The sequence below is a fragment of the Aythya marila genome (genome assembly GCF_965140915.1).
Source record: "Aythya marila genome assembly, contig: HAP1_HAP1_SCAFFOLD_69, whole genome shotgun sequence".
Classification (NCBI taxonomy): domain Eukaryota; kingdom Metazoa; phylum Chordata; class Aves; order Anseriformes; family Anatidae; genus Aythya; species Aythya marila.
In genome coordinates this window covers 1-14,139 of record NW_028136880.1, presented here as the reverse complement: position 1 = coordinate 14,139, position 14,139 = coordinate 1, and the positions used below count along the sequence as shown (strand labels likewise).

Here is a 14,139-nt window from a genome sequence, read left to right as displayed (position 1 = left end):
ACACGTGTGCACACGTGTGCACTCACACATCCTCCCCCCACGTGTGCACACTCACACTCATTTGCACACTCACATTTGCACTCACATCCCCCCCATGTATGCACACTCACACACGTGTGCACACTCACACTTGCACTCGCACATCCTCCCACACGTGCACACACTCGCTCCGCCCCCCCCCACGCTCACACTCCCCCTCGTGCCCCCCCCGTGCTCACACGCGTGTGCCCCCCCCCCAGGCTCCAAGGCTCGGCGCATCCCCTACCCCACGCGCAACCCCTTCACCTGGCTCTTCCTGCTCGTGTCCTGCCCCAACTACACCTACGAGGTGGGGGGGGGGCACCCCGGGGGGGGGGGCACCTTGGGGGGGGGCACCTTGGGGGGGGGCACCTTGGGGGGGGGGCACCTTGGAGGGGGGGCACCCCTCGGGGGAGGGAGGGACCCCTGGGAGGGGGGGGGAGCTCTGTTTTGGGGGAACAGCCCTCTTGGGTGGGGGGGGCACTGCTTATGGGGTGGGGTGGCTGGGGGGGGGGGCACCTCTGGTTGGGGGGGGGATCCGTGTTTGGGGGGGGGGGATCCGTGTTTGGGGGGGGGCACCCCAATGGGGGGAGGCAGCGCTTAGTGGGGGGGGCAGCCCTCTTTGGGGGGTGATCCGTGTTTGGGGGGGGCACTGCTCTTTGGGGGGGGGGGGGCGCTGTTTGGGGGGGGGGCCGTGTTAGGGGAGGACCCCCCCCCAATGTGTGCTGCCCCCCCCCCAGGTCGGCTCCTGGATCGGTTTCACCATCATGACGCAGTGCCTGCCCGGTGAGCGCCCCCCCACGGCCCCTCCTGTCCCCCCCCCCCCGCCCCGTGTCCCCTCCCCCAGCTCTCGGTGTCCCCAAGCCCCCCCCATGTCCCCACATCCCCCCCCCCATCCCTCTGAGGCCCCCACCTGGGCACAGTGACCCTGTCCCTTTGGGGGTCCCCATGTCCCCTGCCCCCCCCCCAGCACCCCCTCTCCCCCCATGGGGTCCCCTCGCCCCCCCCCATGTCCCCTGTCCCCCTGGGGTCCCCATGCCCCCCCCCCGCTGCCTCCTGCCCCCCCCTTGTCCCCCTGGGGTCCCCTCCCCCCACACCCCCATGTCCCCCATGCCCCCATTCCCCTGATGTCCCCTCTCCCCCACGTGTCCCCAACCCCCCCTCAACATCCCCAACCGCCCCCCCCCCACATCCCCCAGCCCCCCCCATGCCCCCTCTCCCCCCCCAGCCCCCCCATGCGCCCCCCCATGCGCCCCCCATACCCCTATTCCCCCCTCACCCCCCACATCCCCATGCCCCCCTCACCCCTACTCCCCCCTACTCCCCCCTCTCCCTCCCCGACGCCCCCCTTCCCCCTGCTGTCCCCTCCCCCCCCCCGATGTCCCCACCCCCCCGGCCCCCCCCGGCCCCCCCCCCGCTGACGGTGTCCCCGCAGTGGCGCTGTTCTCGCTGGTGGGCTTCGTGCAGATGGCCATCTGGGCGCAGGGCAAGCACCGCAGCTACCTGCGGGAGTTCCGCGACTACCCCCCCCTGCGCTCCCCCATTGTCCCCTTCCTGCTGTGACACCGGGGGGGGGACACCGCTGTGGCCTCCCCCTCCCCCCTCCCCTCCCCAAACACGACCCCCCCCCGAGGACCCGGCCCCGCTGTCCCCACCCCGTAGGGGACACGGTGTGGCGGTGAGGGGGGAGGTGTCGCCGCCCTGCGGCCCCCCCCCTTGTTGTCCCCAAGTCCCCGAGGATGGCAATAAACGCTGTCACCTCCCCCCCCCCCCCCCCCGTGTGGCCTGGCGTTACTGTGTGTGTGTGTGTCCCCCCCACCCAGGGGACAGCCGGACGCGAGGCGGTGACAGGGGGCACGGCGTCAGGTCTGGAGCTTTAATGGGGGGCACCGGGTGGCCTCGGGTGGCCCCAGGGTGTCCCCTGGTGTCCCCAGGTGGCCCCAGGGTGGCCCCCGGTGTCCCCCCGGTGTCCCCGTCACTCGGCGGCCGCCACCTCCTGCACCCGGAGCCGCTTCTGGCGCTGCAGCAGGCGCCGCTCGCGCTCGAACTCCTTCATGCGCATCACGTAGCTGGGGACACCGGCACCCTGTCACCCTGTCACCCCGTCACCCTGTCACCCTGTCACCCCATCACCCTGTCACCCTGTCCCCGTGTCACCCCATCCCCACACCACGAGGACGAGGTGGCCGCAGGGCAGGGGTGGGGGAGCCCCGGGGGTGGCCGCGGTGTCCCCGTGTCCCCAGCCCCGTCCCTGCCCTCACCCGGTGTCACCTCCCCCCCCCGTGTCCCCACTGCCCCCCCATGCCCCCAACCCCTCTGTGTCCCCATGTCCCCACCCCCCCCATGTCCCCCGGCCCTGACCTGCCCCTATTTCCCCACCCCCCTTGTCCCCATGTCCCCCCATCGCCCTCACCCCCCATGTCCCCAACCTGCCCCCGTCCCCAAATTGTCCCCATGCCCCCCCCACCCCCCTTATTCCCCCGTGTCCCCATGTCCCCACCCCCTCGGGCCCCCCCCATGTCCCCACCAGCCCCCCCTCACCCCCCTGTACCCCCCCCATGCCCCCACATCCCCCCCACCCCCCTCACCCCTCCATATCCCCACCTCCCCGCCCCTCCCCATGCCCCCCCCGTGTCCCCACCCCCCCTTGTCCCCATGTCCCCCCCATGTCCCCCCCCATCCCTATGCCCCCCCAACGTCTCCCCCCATCCCCGTCACCCCCCCATGCCCCCCCATTCCCCCTCACCCCTCCATGTCCCCATGTCCCCTCCCTCTCCTCCCTGCCCCTCCCCATGCCCCCCACTTGTCCCCACCTCCCCATTGTCCCCATGTCCCCCCCATGTCTCCCCCCATCCCTGTTACCCCCCCCGTGTCCCCACCCTCTCACCCCTCCGTGTCCCACGTCCCCTCCCTCCCCTCCCCTCCCCACCCCCTCCCCTTGTCTCCACCCCCCCCCCTGTGTCCCCACGGCCCCCCCTTGTCCCCGTGTCCCCCCCCCTTGTCCCCGTGTCCCCCCCCCTTGTCCCTGTGCCCCCCCCCCGTGTCCCCATGTCCCCCCCCCTTGTCCCCACCCCCCCCCGTGTCCCCACCCCCTCCCCGTGTCCTCACAGCCCCCCCCTTGTCCCTGTGCTCCCCCCGTGTCCCCATGTGTCCCCCCCCTTGTCGCCATCCCCCCCTTGTCCCCGTGTCCCCCCCCATTGTCCCCATGTCCCCCCCCATGTCTCCCCCCATCCCTGTCACCCCCCTCACCCCTCCGTGTCCCCACGTCCGCACCTCTCCGCCCCTCCCCACTCCCCCCCCGTGTCCCCACCCCCCTCCCCGTGTCCCCACACCCCCGTCCCCGTGTCCCCCCCTTGTCCCCGTGTCCCCCCCCATGTCCCCCCCATCCCCATGGCCCCCCCAATGTCTCCCCCCATCCCTGTCACCCCCCTCACCCCTCCGTGTCCCCACGTCCCCACCTCCCCGCCCCTCCCCACTCCCCCCCCGTGTCCCCACCCCCCTCCCCGTGTCCCCACAGCCCCCCCCTCGTGTCCCCGTGTCCCCCCCCTTGTCCCCGTGTCCCCCCCCATGTCCCCCCCATCCCCATGGCCCCCCCAATGTCTCCCCCCATCCCTGTCACCCCCCTCACCCCTCCGTGTCCCCACCTCCCCGCCCCTCCCCACTCCCACCCCATGTCCCCACCCCCTCCCCGTGTCCCCACCCCCCTCCCCGTGTCCCCCCCCCGTGTCCCCGTGCCCCCCCCCGTGCCCCCCCCTACTCGTGGTGCTGGCAGGCGTCCCAGTGGTGGCGCAGGGGGCGGCAGGCCCAGGGGTTGGGGAAGGCGTCGCGCTGGCAGCGCAGGAGCCGCAGCAGGAGGTGGGCGCAGAAGTCGCGCTGCTCCAGGGGGACACGGCCCTCCGCCAGCTGCCGGGGGGTCGCCACCATCGCTGGGGGGGGGACAGGGTCAGGGGACGGGGCAGGGACAGGGGATGGGGACGGGGACACAGTCAGGGGACGGGGACAGGGACAGGGGACGGGGGCAGGGTCAGGGGACGGGGACAGGGTCAGGGGATGGGGACAGGAGATGGGGACAGAAGATGGGGACAGGGTCAGGGGACGGGGCAGGGACAGGGGATGGGGACGGGGACACAGTCAGGGGACAGGGACAGGGGACGGGGGCAGGAGATGGGGACAGGGGACAGGGGATGGGGACAGGAGATGGGGACAGAAGATGGGGACAGGGTCAGGGGACGGGGACAGGAGATGGGGACAGGGTCAGGGGACGGGGGCAGGGTCACAGGGGATGGGGACAGGAGATGGGGACGGGGTCAGGGAACGGGGACAGGGTCAGGGGACGGGGGCAGGGTCACAGGGCATGGGGACGGGGACAGGGACAGGGGATGGGGACAGGGGACGGGGACAGGGTCAGGGGACGGGGACAGGGATGGGGACGGGGGATGGGGACAGGGACACGGGACAGGGTCACAGTCAGGGGACGGGGTCAGGGGATGGGGACAGGGGATGGGGACACGGTCAGGGGATGGGGACAGGAACAGGGTCAGGGGATGGGGACAGGGGACGGGGGATGGGGACGGGGACAGGGGATGGGGACAGGAGATGGGGACGGGGACAGGGGATGGGGATGGGGACACAGGACAGGGTCACAGTCAGGGGACAGGGACAGGGTCAGGGGACGGGGACATGGTCAAGGGATGGGGACAGGAATAGGGTCAGGGGATGGGGACAGGGGATGGGGACAGGGTCAGGGCACGTGGACACGGTCAGGGGACAGGGACAGGAGATGGGGACAGGGACAAAGGATGGGGACAGGGTCAGGGGATGGGGGCAGGGACAAGGGATGGGGGGAGGGGGATGGGGGCAGGGGCAGGGGATAGGGACAGGGGATGGGGACACAGGGACAGGGTCAAGGGATGGGGACAAGGACACAGGGGACAGGAGACGAGGTCAGGGGACAGGGACATGGGACAGGGGATGGGGACAGGGTCAGGGGACGGGGACACGCTGGGGGCCACCAGGGGGCTGTGTGACAAGGATGGGGACACCGCGGGGGGGGGTGACAAGGGAGGGGGCGTGTGAGGGGGGTGGGGGACACCGTGGGGACGTGGGGTGAGGGGGGGGGGGGGACACTGTGGGGACGTGTGACAAGGGGGGGACGTTGTGGGGACACCGGGGGGGGTGTGACAACGGGGGAGGGACACTAGGGGGGAGGTGACAAGGGGGGGGGGGGGGCACCATGGGGACATGTGACAAGGGGGGGGGGGGGGTACAGCCACACGGGGGGGGAGGCCACAAGGGGGGATGGGACACGGGGGTGGGGGGGGGCACGGCGGGGACAAGGACAACCGGGGGGGAGGGGGGGCCCCAAGGACACGGGGGGGTCACGGGCACAAGGACACGGGGCCGAGTGGGCGCCCCCCTCCCGTTAACCCCCCCCAGGCCCCCCCCACCCCCTCCAGACCCCCCCCCAAGGCCCCCCCCACCCCCTCCCGGTGCCCCCCCCTCCCCTCCCAGCCCCCCCCCCCCCGGTACCGCGGGGCTCCCTGCGGGGCAGGCCGAGTGCCGGGGGGAAGGACGGCATCTGCAGGGGGTCGGGCTCCGTGTCCGCCCCCCCCGCGTAGCGCCGGGCCAGGTGCGCGCCCATGGCGGCCCCCCCTGCCCGTCAACCCCCCGCCGCCGCCACCGGAAGCGGAAAGGGCGGTGCCGCCGGAAGCGGAAGCGGGAAACCGGGAGCGGAACCGACCCGGCCGGAACCAAAGCCAAGGGAGCGAGTTGCGCGGCGGAAGAGGAAGCGCGGAGGAGGCGGAAGTGGCCGCCCCTTCCTTCTCGCCCCTCCGAACCATAGAGTTGGGGAGGATAGAGCGCCGCGGGGGTGGTGGAGCGCCCCCTGCCTTGGGTCCTCCGGGGGGGGGAAGGGGCGCGGGGATGGGGACAATGGGGGCGGGAGGGACACTGGGGACATCGGGGGACCACCAGGGACACTGGGGACACGAGGAACACTGGGAACACTGGGAGTGTTGGGACATAGGGGACATCGGGGGTGTTGGGGACATTGGGGACATCAGGGGACCACCAGGGACAATGGGGCCATTGGGGACGCTGGGGACAAAGGGGACTTTGGGGACACTGGGGGCATTGGGACAGTGGGGACATTGGGGGTGCTGGGGATATTGGGGACACTGGGAGACCAATAGGGACAATGGGGACACTGGGGTGTTGGGATGTTGGGGACAGGGGGACTTTGGGGACACTGGGGACACTGCGGGTTTTGGAGACACTGGGGACATTGGGGGACCACCAGGGACACTGGGGACACTGGGAACATTAGGGGTGTGTGGATAACGGGGACATTGGGGACAGGGGGACTGTGGGGACACTGGGGCCATCGGGGGCCGTGGTGTACGGGGTGATAACTCGTGCCAAGGGGAGGGCCGATGTTGGTAACGGGGAGATTTGGGAGCGCGGCTGTGGGGTCAGCAGGGCCCGAGGGTGGGGAATCCTTACGGGGAATCACCCGGCCTTGGGAACAAACTGTCCCGGCCACCTCACAGCTCGGCCTCCTTTCCACAATCAGTTCCTGAGCCTGAAATACGGGACCGGACTGAGGGCCAGGGCGTGGGGACTCTGCAACGAGAAAGGCCGAGGTGGCGGTGGGATTGCTGGGCACCTGGCGAGGAATCTGAGGCCTTACAGAGCCCTGCGGGGCCACAGGCGGAAACGTGGGGTTTGTGAGGGAGCTGCGGGCTCCTTTATCCGTCCTTCTGCCACGCCATCGCCCCTCTGCTGCTACAGCCATGGCAGGCTTTTGCTGTTCCACCCCTGGTGACCTGGACTGATATAGTATAAACTCACTTTAGGGTAGAATAAAGCTTGTGGTTTGATATTGTATAAACTTACTTTAGGATAGAATGGAACTTGTGACTAAAAGTTAGCAGGGACAAAGTAAACAACATCTTGTTATCCGTAGACCTTCTGTTACGTTTAAGCATTTTGTTATTTGCAAACACCCCATTATCCGTTAACACTCAGTCAGGCTGAGACTTGAGATAACTGGAGTCAGCTGTCTGCTGTGTCCTGGTAACTGAGGCATCCTGTTATCCGCCGACCCCCAGTTAAACCGAAAGCCAACCCAGCGTTTTTACAGCCTGGAAAACAACTGGTTAAGAAAGTGCATCACGAGGAAGACCTACGGCCTTCCTCCCAGAGACCACTGCCCACATCCCGGAGACCCCGGCCCACAATTCTTGGAAGGCTTTGCGCAAGCGCAAGGACTGATAAGCTAATTAGCATACGAAGCGAGGGTAGGCGGGGTTAGGTAATGAATATGCATAGGTGCTAATTGAATATTCATTGTTTCGCTGTATAAACACGAGATAGTTTGTCACTTCGAACATGCACGATAGGCGGAAGGATCCCCCGTGCATCCAGCGCTGCAATAAAGAATATACCACTTAAAGAAATTTCGGCTTTGATCTTTAAATCAGGACATGCCTTTGGCCCAGGCCCTACGGCCTTGAGAAGGAGCTGGGTGTGCTTTTCTTCGATCTGGGAAGGACGGGATCCATCGGGCCCGAAGGCCGAGCTGCGTGACTTGAAGCGAGACAGATTGGGCAAAGGGAACGGAAAACGGAGACTTGTTTGTAATCAAGAAAAGGAGTGGAAAAATGGAGACTGTGAAGTCGTGGAGCTTAAAGGATTGTTGGTTACCTTTCCTGATCGCACACACGTGTAGGTGTACTCGAGTTTAGGGAGTCACGCAATTTCAAGGCTTGTTTTTTACCTTTCCTGCCTGTCCGTCTGTACGGGCAGACTCGTTTTTAGGATGCCAGGCCGTGCTCTGTGCATTTCGGATGTTTGATGTTGGTGTGTGCTCAGTGGGGCGCAGACTCCCCGCACACCCAGCGCCGTTTCCTCGCCTTTTCTACCTTTTATAGCTTTTATAGCTTTTACGCCTTTTCTCCCTTTTTCAAATATGTCTTTGATAAATATTCCTCGCTGCAGGTTGAGCTGCGACCCCATTTAGAACAGGAATTTCGATGTTCCCGTGTGGCTGCTGGAGGAGCTCCCCCGCCCGGCACCCAGCGCCGTTTCCTTGCTTTTTAATGAATTTTTTGCTAAATTCAGGCTGGGGGGGGCGTCAGTTTAACACTGGGGGCATTGGCTGGGGACCAGCAGGGACACTGGGGACAATGGGGACAGGAGAAACGTTTGGGGACATCTGGGGACACCAGGGACAAAAGGGATATTGGGGACCACAGGGGGACACTGGGGGCACTGGGGACAACAGGGACATTGGGGACTTTGGGGCCAATGGGGACATTGGGGGACCATTGAGGACACGGGGGACACTGGGGACATTGAGGGACCATTGGGGACAATGGGGACATTGGGGTCACTGGGGACCACCAGGAATATTGGGGACACTGGGGACCACCGGGGACAATAGGGACCACGGGGGACATTGGGGACATCTGGGACCATTGGGGACATCTGGGACCATTGGGGACACTGGGGACTGGGAGCGCTGGGGCAATGGGGACACTGGGGACAAGGGGGACTTTGGGGACACTGGGGACATGGGGGACCACCAGGGACATTGGGGACCACTGGGGACATTGGGGACCACAGGGGACATTGGGGACATCTGGGACCATTGGGGACACTGGGGACTGGGAGCGCTGGGGCAATGGGGACACTGGGGACAAGGGGGACTTTGGGGACACCGGGGACATGGGGGACCACCAGGGACATTGGGGACATGAGGGGTGTTGGAGCAACAGGGACACTGGGGACATTGGGGAGACACCGGGAACCCTTGGGGACATCGGCGACCTCCCGTGACATTGATCCCGGGGACCGTTGGGGACCATGGGGACCCTCGGGGCCCCCCAGGCCGTTGGGTGGCACCGGGGTCGGGTGGGGACGGGCGCGGCCCCGCCCTGGTTTCGGTTCCCCCCCCAGGTGGCTGTGACTGGGGGGGGGTGGTGGCCCGTGACTGGGGGGTGGTGGCCCGTGACCGGCGGGCGGGTGGCGTCTGCGGGGCCGACGTGGCCCCGAGGTGGGAACATGGGGACAGGGGGGGGGACAGGGATGGGGATAGGGACACGGGGACACGAGGGGGGGGACATGGGGACAGGGGGTCATGGGGGGGGCACGGGGTCATGGGGGGGACACAGGGATGGGGATAGGGACACGGGGAGGGGACAGGGACACGGGGGGGGGACACGAGGGGGGGGACACAGGGATGGGGATGGGGCCATGAGGGGGGGACAGGGAGATGGGGGGGACACAGGGACAGGGATGGGGACAGGGACATGGGGGGGGGACATGGGGATGGGGGGATGGGGACATGGGGTGGGGATGGGGACGGGGGGGGCACAGGGACAGGGATGGGGACACGGGGGGGGGACAGGGAGACTGGGGGGGGCACAGGGACAGGGCTGGGGACACACCTCGGGGCCATGTCCCTGCCCCCATCAACCCCAAAGGCATTTTAGGGCCCCCCCCCCAGCAGAGCCTGAACAGCCCCGGCCATGAAGCCCCGAGGTGAGGGGGGGGGACATGGGGGGGGGCACGGGGATGGGGGGGGGGGGGACAGGAGGACACGGGGGGGGGGTCACGGGGGGGGGTCACAGGGGGACACGGGGGGGTGAAGGGGGACGGGGGGCACGGGGGGGGAAATGGGGACACGGGGGGCACATGGAGGGGACAAGGGGGGGGACACGGGGGGGACACAGAGGTAGGGGGGAACAGGGGGGACATGGGGACATGGGGGGGGGGACATGGGGACATGGGGGGGACACGGGGACATGATGGGGGACAAGGACACGGTGCTGCCCCCCCCCCCCCAGGCCGCCCCCGCCTGTCCAGTGATGACTACGAGAACGTGGAGCCCCCCCCGCTGCCCCCCCCGCTGCCCCCCCCACACCTGCCCCTAAAGGCCTGCCAGCACCAAGGGGGGGGCGCCGGTACGGGAGGGGGGGGGGGGGGGGCATTTATGCTCGGGGGGGGAATTTGTCCTGGGGGGGGGCATTTCACCCATTGGGGGGGGATTTGCCCCTTTGGGGGGGGGATTTGCCTCGTGGGGGGGGGGATTTTGCCCTGGAGACAGGAGAATTTACCCTATTGGGGGCATTTGTCCTGCTGGGGGGGGGGGGATTTGCCCTATGGAGGGTATTTTTCCTCTTGGGGGGGGTCTATTTGCCCTATTGGGGGGGGGGGATTTGCCCTACCGGGGGGGTATTTTTCCTCTTGGGGGGGTATTTGCCTTACTGGAGGGGTATTTGCCCTAGGAGGAGGCATTTGTCCCGGGGGGGTATTTATCCGGGGGGGGGGGGGCATTTGCCCTATTTGGGGGGTTATTTGTCCTGCTGGGGGGGGGGGGGAATTTGCCCTGTTGGGGGGGGGGGAGAATTGTCCCTGGGGGAGGAATTTGTCCTATGAGGGGGGGGCATTTATCCTGGGGGGGGTTCCCCTATGGGGGGGGGCATTTGTCCTATTGGGGAGGGTGATTTGCCCCTTGGGGGGGTGAATTTACCCTATGGGGGAGGGGATTTTTCCTATGGGGGGGTCATTTGCCATTTTTTGGGGGTATTTGTCCTATGGGGGGGCTCTTTGCCCCTTTGGGGGGGTCATTTGCCCTATGGGGGGGTATCTGCCCCCTCGGGGGGTATTTCCCCGGGGGGTCACTCACCCCCGCCCCCTCCCCAGCTGTGCCCCCCCCAGATGCCCCCCCCGTCTCCGCGCCCCCCCCGCCAGCCGTGTCCTCGGGGGGGTCGTGGGGGCGCCTGCTGCTGGGGCTGGCGCTGGCCCTGGGGGTGCTGGCGGCCGTCGGCACCGCGGCCATCGGCGTGCAAACACGTGAGTGGGGGGGGGGGGGCGCGTGTGACACCCTCTTGTGAGAGCCTTGTGCAATCCTCGTGCAATCCTCGTGCAAGACCCTTGTGCAAGAGCCGTGTGTGACACCCTCGTGCGAGAGCCAAGAGCCTCGTGCAATCCTCGTGCAAGATCCTTGTACGAGAGCCTTGTGTGACACCCTCGTGCAAGACCCTCGTGTGTGAGCCCCTCGTGCAAGGGCCGCGTGAGAGCCTCGTGTGAGAGAGTCGTGTGTGAGAGACCCTCGTGTGACACCCTCGTGCGAGACCCTCGTGCAATCCTCGTGCAAGACCCTTGTGCAAGAGCCGTGTGTGACACCCTCGTGTGCAATACCCTCGTGTGTGACACCCTCGTGTGAGAGAGACCCTTGTGCAAGATCCTTGTGAGGCCCTCGTGTGACACCCTCGTGTGAGACCCTCGTGGAAGAACTGCTTGTGAGAGCCACATGTGAGATCCTCGTGTGAGAGAGACCCTCACGTGTGTGAGACCCTCGTGCAAGAACCCCGTGTGGGAGGCTCCTTGTGACACCCTTGTGTCATCCTCGTGTGACACCCTCGTGTGAGCCCCTCGTGCAAGATGCTTGTGTGAGAGAGACCCTCATGTGAGATGTGTGACACCCTTGTGTGAGAGAGACCCTTGTGAGGCCCTTGTGTGACACCCTCGTGTGAGACCTTCGTGCGAGAACCCCGTGTGGGAGAATCCTTGTGAGACCCTTGTGACACCCTCATGTGACACCCTCGTGTGAGACCCTGGTGCAAGATCCTTGTGAGATCCTTGTGTGAGAGAGCGTCTCGTGTGAGACCCTCGTGTGAGAAAGACCCTTGTGAGACCCTCCTGGGAGAGCTGAGAGCCTTGTGCAAGGGCCTCGTGCAAGGGCCTCGTGCGGGAGCCGTGTGAGCTCCTTGTGTGAGAGCCCCCGCGTGTGACACCCTCGTGTGAGCCCCTCGTGCAAGATCCTTGTGAGCCCCTCGAGTGTGAGCCCCTCGTGTGAGCCCCTCGTGTGAGCCCCTCGTGTGAGATCCTCGTGCAAGAGCCGTGTGTGAAACGTCCCCATTTGGGGTCCCCGCCCCCATTTGGGGTCCCTGCCCCCATTTGGGGTCCCGCTCCGTGCTGACCCCCCCCGCCCCCCCCAGAGCCCCTGTTTCAGGCCCTGGCCGAGCTCCGTGCCCAGCAGCAGCAGCTGCAGCAGGAGGTGGTCGCCCTGAGGAGCACCGCGGGTGAGACCACCCCCGGGACACCCCCAGCACCCTGCCCCTATAACCCCCCCCGTGACCCTATAACCCCCCCATGTCCCTATAACCCCCCCTGTGACCCTATAACCCCCCCCCCGTGACCCTATAACCCCCCCTGTGACCCTATAACCCCCCCGTGACCCTATAACCCCCCCTGTGACCCTATAACCCCCCCATGTCCCTATAACCCCCCCCCGTGACCCTATAACATCCCCTGTGACCCTATAACCCCTGGCGCCCCCACAACCCCCCATGCCCCCCCATGTCCCTATAACCCCGCAATCCTATAACCCCCCCATGCCCCTATAACCCCCCATGCCCCCCATACCCCTGTAACCCCCCATGCCCCTATAACCTCCATGGCCCTATAACCCCCCCATGTTTCTATAACCCCTGATGCTCCCCCATGTCCCTATAACCTCTGGTGACCCAATAACGTCCCTGGGCCCCTATAACCCCCCATGCCTCCCATGTCCCTATAATCCCCTATAACTCTCCTGTGCCTCTACAACCCTCCCATGCCCCTATAACCCCCAATGCCCCCCATACCCCTATCGCCCCCCATGCCCCTATAACCCCCTATAATCCCCCTGGGCCCCTATAACCCCTGATGCCCCCCCCTATAACTCCCCAATCCCTATAGCTCCTCATGCCCCTATAACCCCCCCATGCCCCTATAACCCCCATGGCCCTATAACCCCCCCATGTCTCAATAACCCCTGTTGCCCCCCATGTTTCTATAACCCCCCATGACCTTATAACCTCTCCATGACCCTATAACCCCCTTATAACTCCCCCTGGCACCTATAACCCCCTGTGACCCTATAACCCCTGATGCCCCCCGTGTTCCTATAAGCCCCTGTGACCCTATAACCCCCCGACCCTATAACCCCTGATACTCCTCATGCCCCTATAAACCCCCATGTCCCTATAACCCCCCATGCCTCTATAACCCCCCGACCCTATAAACTCCCCATGCCCCTATAGCCCCCATGACCCTATAACCCCCCGTGCCCCTATAACCCCCTGTGACCCTATAACCCCTGATGCCCACTGTGCCCCTATAACCCCCCATACCCCCATAACTCCCTATAACCCCCCTTGACCTTATAACCTCCCCTGACCCTACAACCCCCCTGACCCTATAACCACCCCATGCCCCCAGAACCCCCTATAACCTCCCCGTGACCCTATAACCCCCCCTGACCCTATAACCACCCCATGCCCCCAGAACCCCCCTATAACCCCCCCTGATCCTATAACCCCCCCGTGACCCTATAACCCCCCTGACTCTACAACCCCCCCATGGCCATATAACCCCTTGTGCCCCTATAACCCCCCCATACCCCTATAACCCCCCTGACCCTATAACCCCCCCATGCCCCCATAACCCCCTATAACACCCCCTGACCCTATAACCCCCTATAACGCCTCCTGACCCTATAACCCCCCTGTGCCCCTATAACCCCCCCCGACCCTACAACCCCCTGTGACCCTACAACCCCCCCGTGCCCCTATAACCCCCCTGACCCTACAACCCCCCCGTGCCCCTACAACCCCCCCGTGCCCCTACAACCCCCCTGACCCTATAACCCCCCCGCAGTGGGGCCGTGCCCGCGGTGCCCCCCCGGCTGGGTTCCGTTTGGGGCCAGCTGCTATCACTTCTCGGCGACCGGGCGGCGATGGCGCGAGGCCGAAGGCTCCTGCGCGGCTCAGGGGGGGCTGCTCCTGGTGCTGGAGACCGCGGCCGAGCAGGTACCCCCCCCACGACCCCCCCACGACCCCCCCGGACCCCCCCAGACTCCCCCAACCCCCCCCCGGAGCTCAGCGCCCCCCCAGACCCAATAAAGAGATAGGGGGGAGATGGGGAGTGGTGGGCACTAAAGGGTTAATGGGGGCGGGGGGGGTCTGGGAGAGCCCCCCCCAAATTCTAGGACCCCCCTGGAACCCCAGGGACCCCTCCAGACCCCCCCCCGGACCCCCAGGAGCTCAGCACCCCCCCAGACCCAATAAAGAG

General features: G+C 66.5%; 2 protein-coding genes and 1 long non-coding RNA gene across 3 annotated transcripts; 2 read left to right on the top strand and 1 right to left on the bottom strand.

The window, feature by feature from the left end:
- Nucleotides 1-94: 94 nt before the first annotated feature.
- Nucleotides 95-1,780, top strand: LOC309891344 (very-long-chain enoyl-CoA reductase-like; the record flags this gene model as incomplete). Its single annotated transcript, XM_082785703.1, has 3 exons — nucleotides 95-328; nucleotides 759-804; nucleotides 1,454-1,780. The coding sequence occupies 3 exons, from the start codon at nucleotides 95-97 to the stop codon at nucleotides 1,579-1,581; spliced, it is 408 nt and encodes a 135-aa protein (XP_082641829.1). The 3' UTR covers nucleotides 1,582-1,780.
- A 100-nt stretch (nucleotides 1,781-1,880) lies between these two features.
- NDUFB7 (NADH:ubiquinone oxidoreductase subunit B7) lies at nucleotides 1,881-5,709 on the bottom strand. The gene is made up of 3 exons (XM_082785704.1): nucleotides 5,548-5,709; nucleotides 3,776-3,944; nucleotides 1,881-2,087 (listed from the first exon to the last, which is right to left on the bottom strand). Exons 1-3 carry the CDS (start codon nucleotides 5,657-5,659, stop codon nucleotides 1,994-1,996), a joined length of 375 nt encoding a protein of 124 aa, XP_082641830.1. The 5' UTR covers nucleotides 5,660-5,709; the 3' UTR covers nucleotides 1,881-1,993.
- Nucleotides 5,710-10,734: 5,025 nt separating this feature from the next.
- Nucleotides 10,735-13,872, top strand: LOC309891346. The gene is made up of 3 exons (XR_014319504.1): nucleotides 10,735-10,875; nucleotides 12,024-12,107; nucleotides 13,726-13,872. It is a non-coding gene; the product is annotated as an uncharacterized lncRNA (long non-coding RNA).
- Nucleotides 13,873-14,139: the final 267 nt, after the last annotated feature.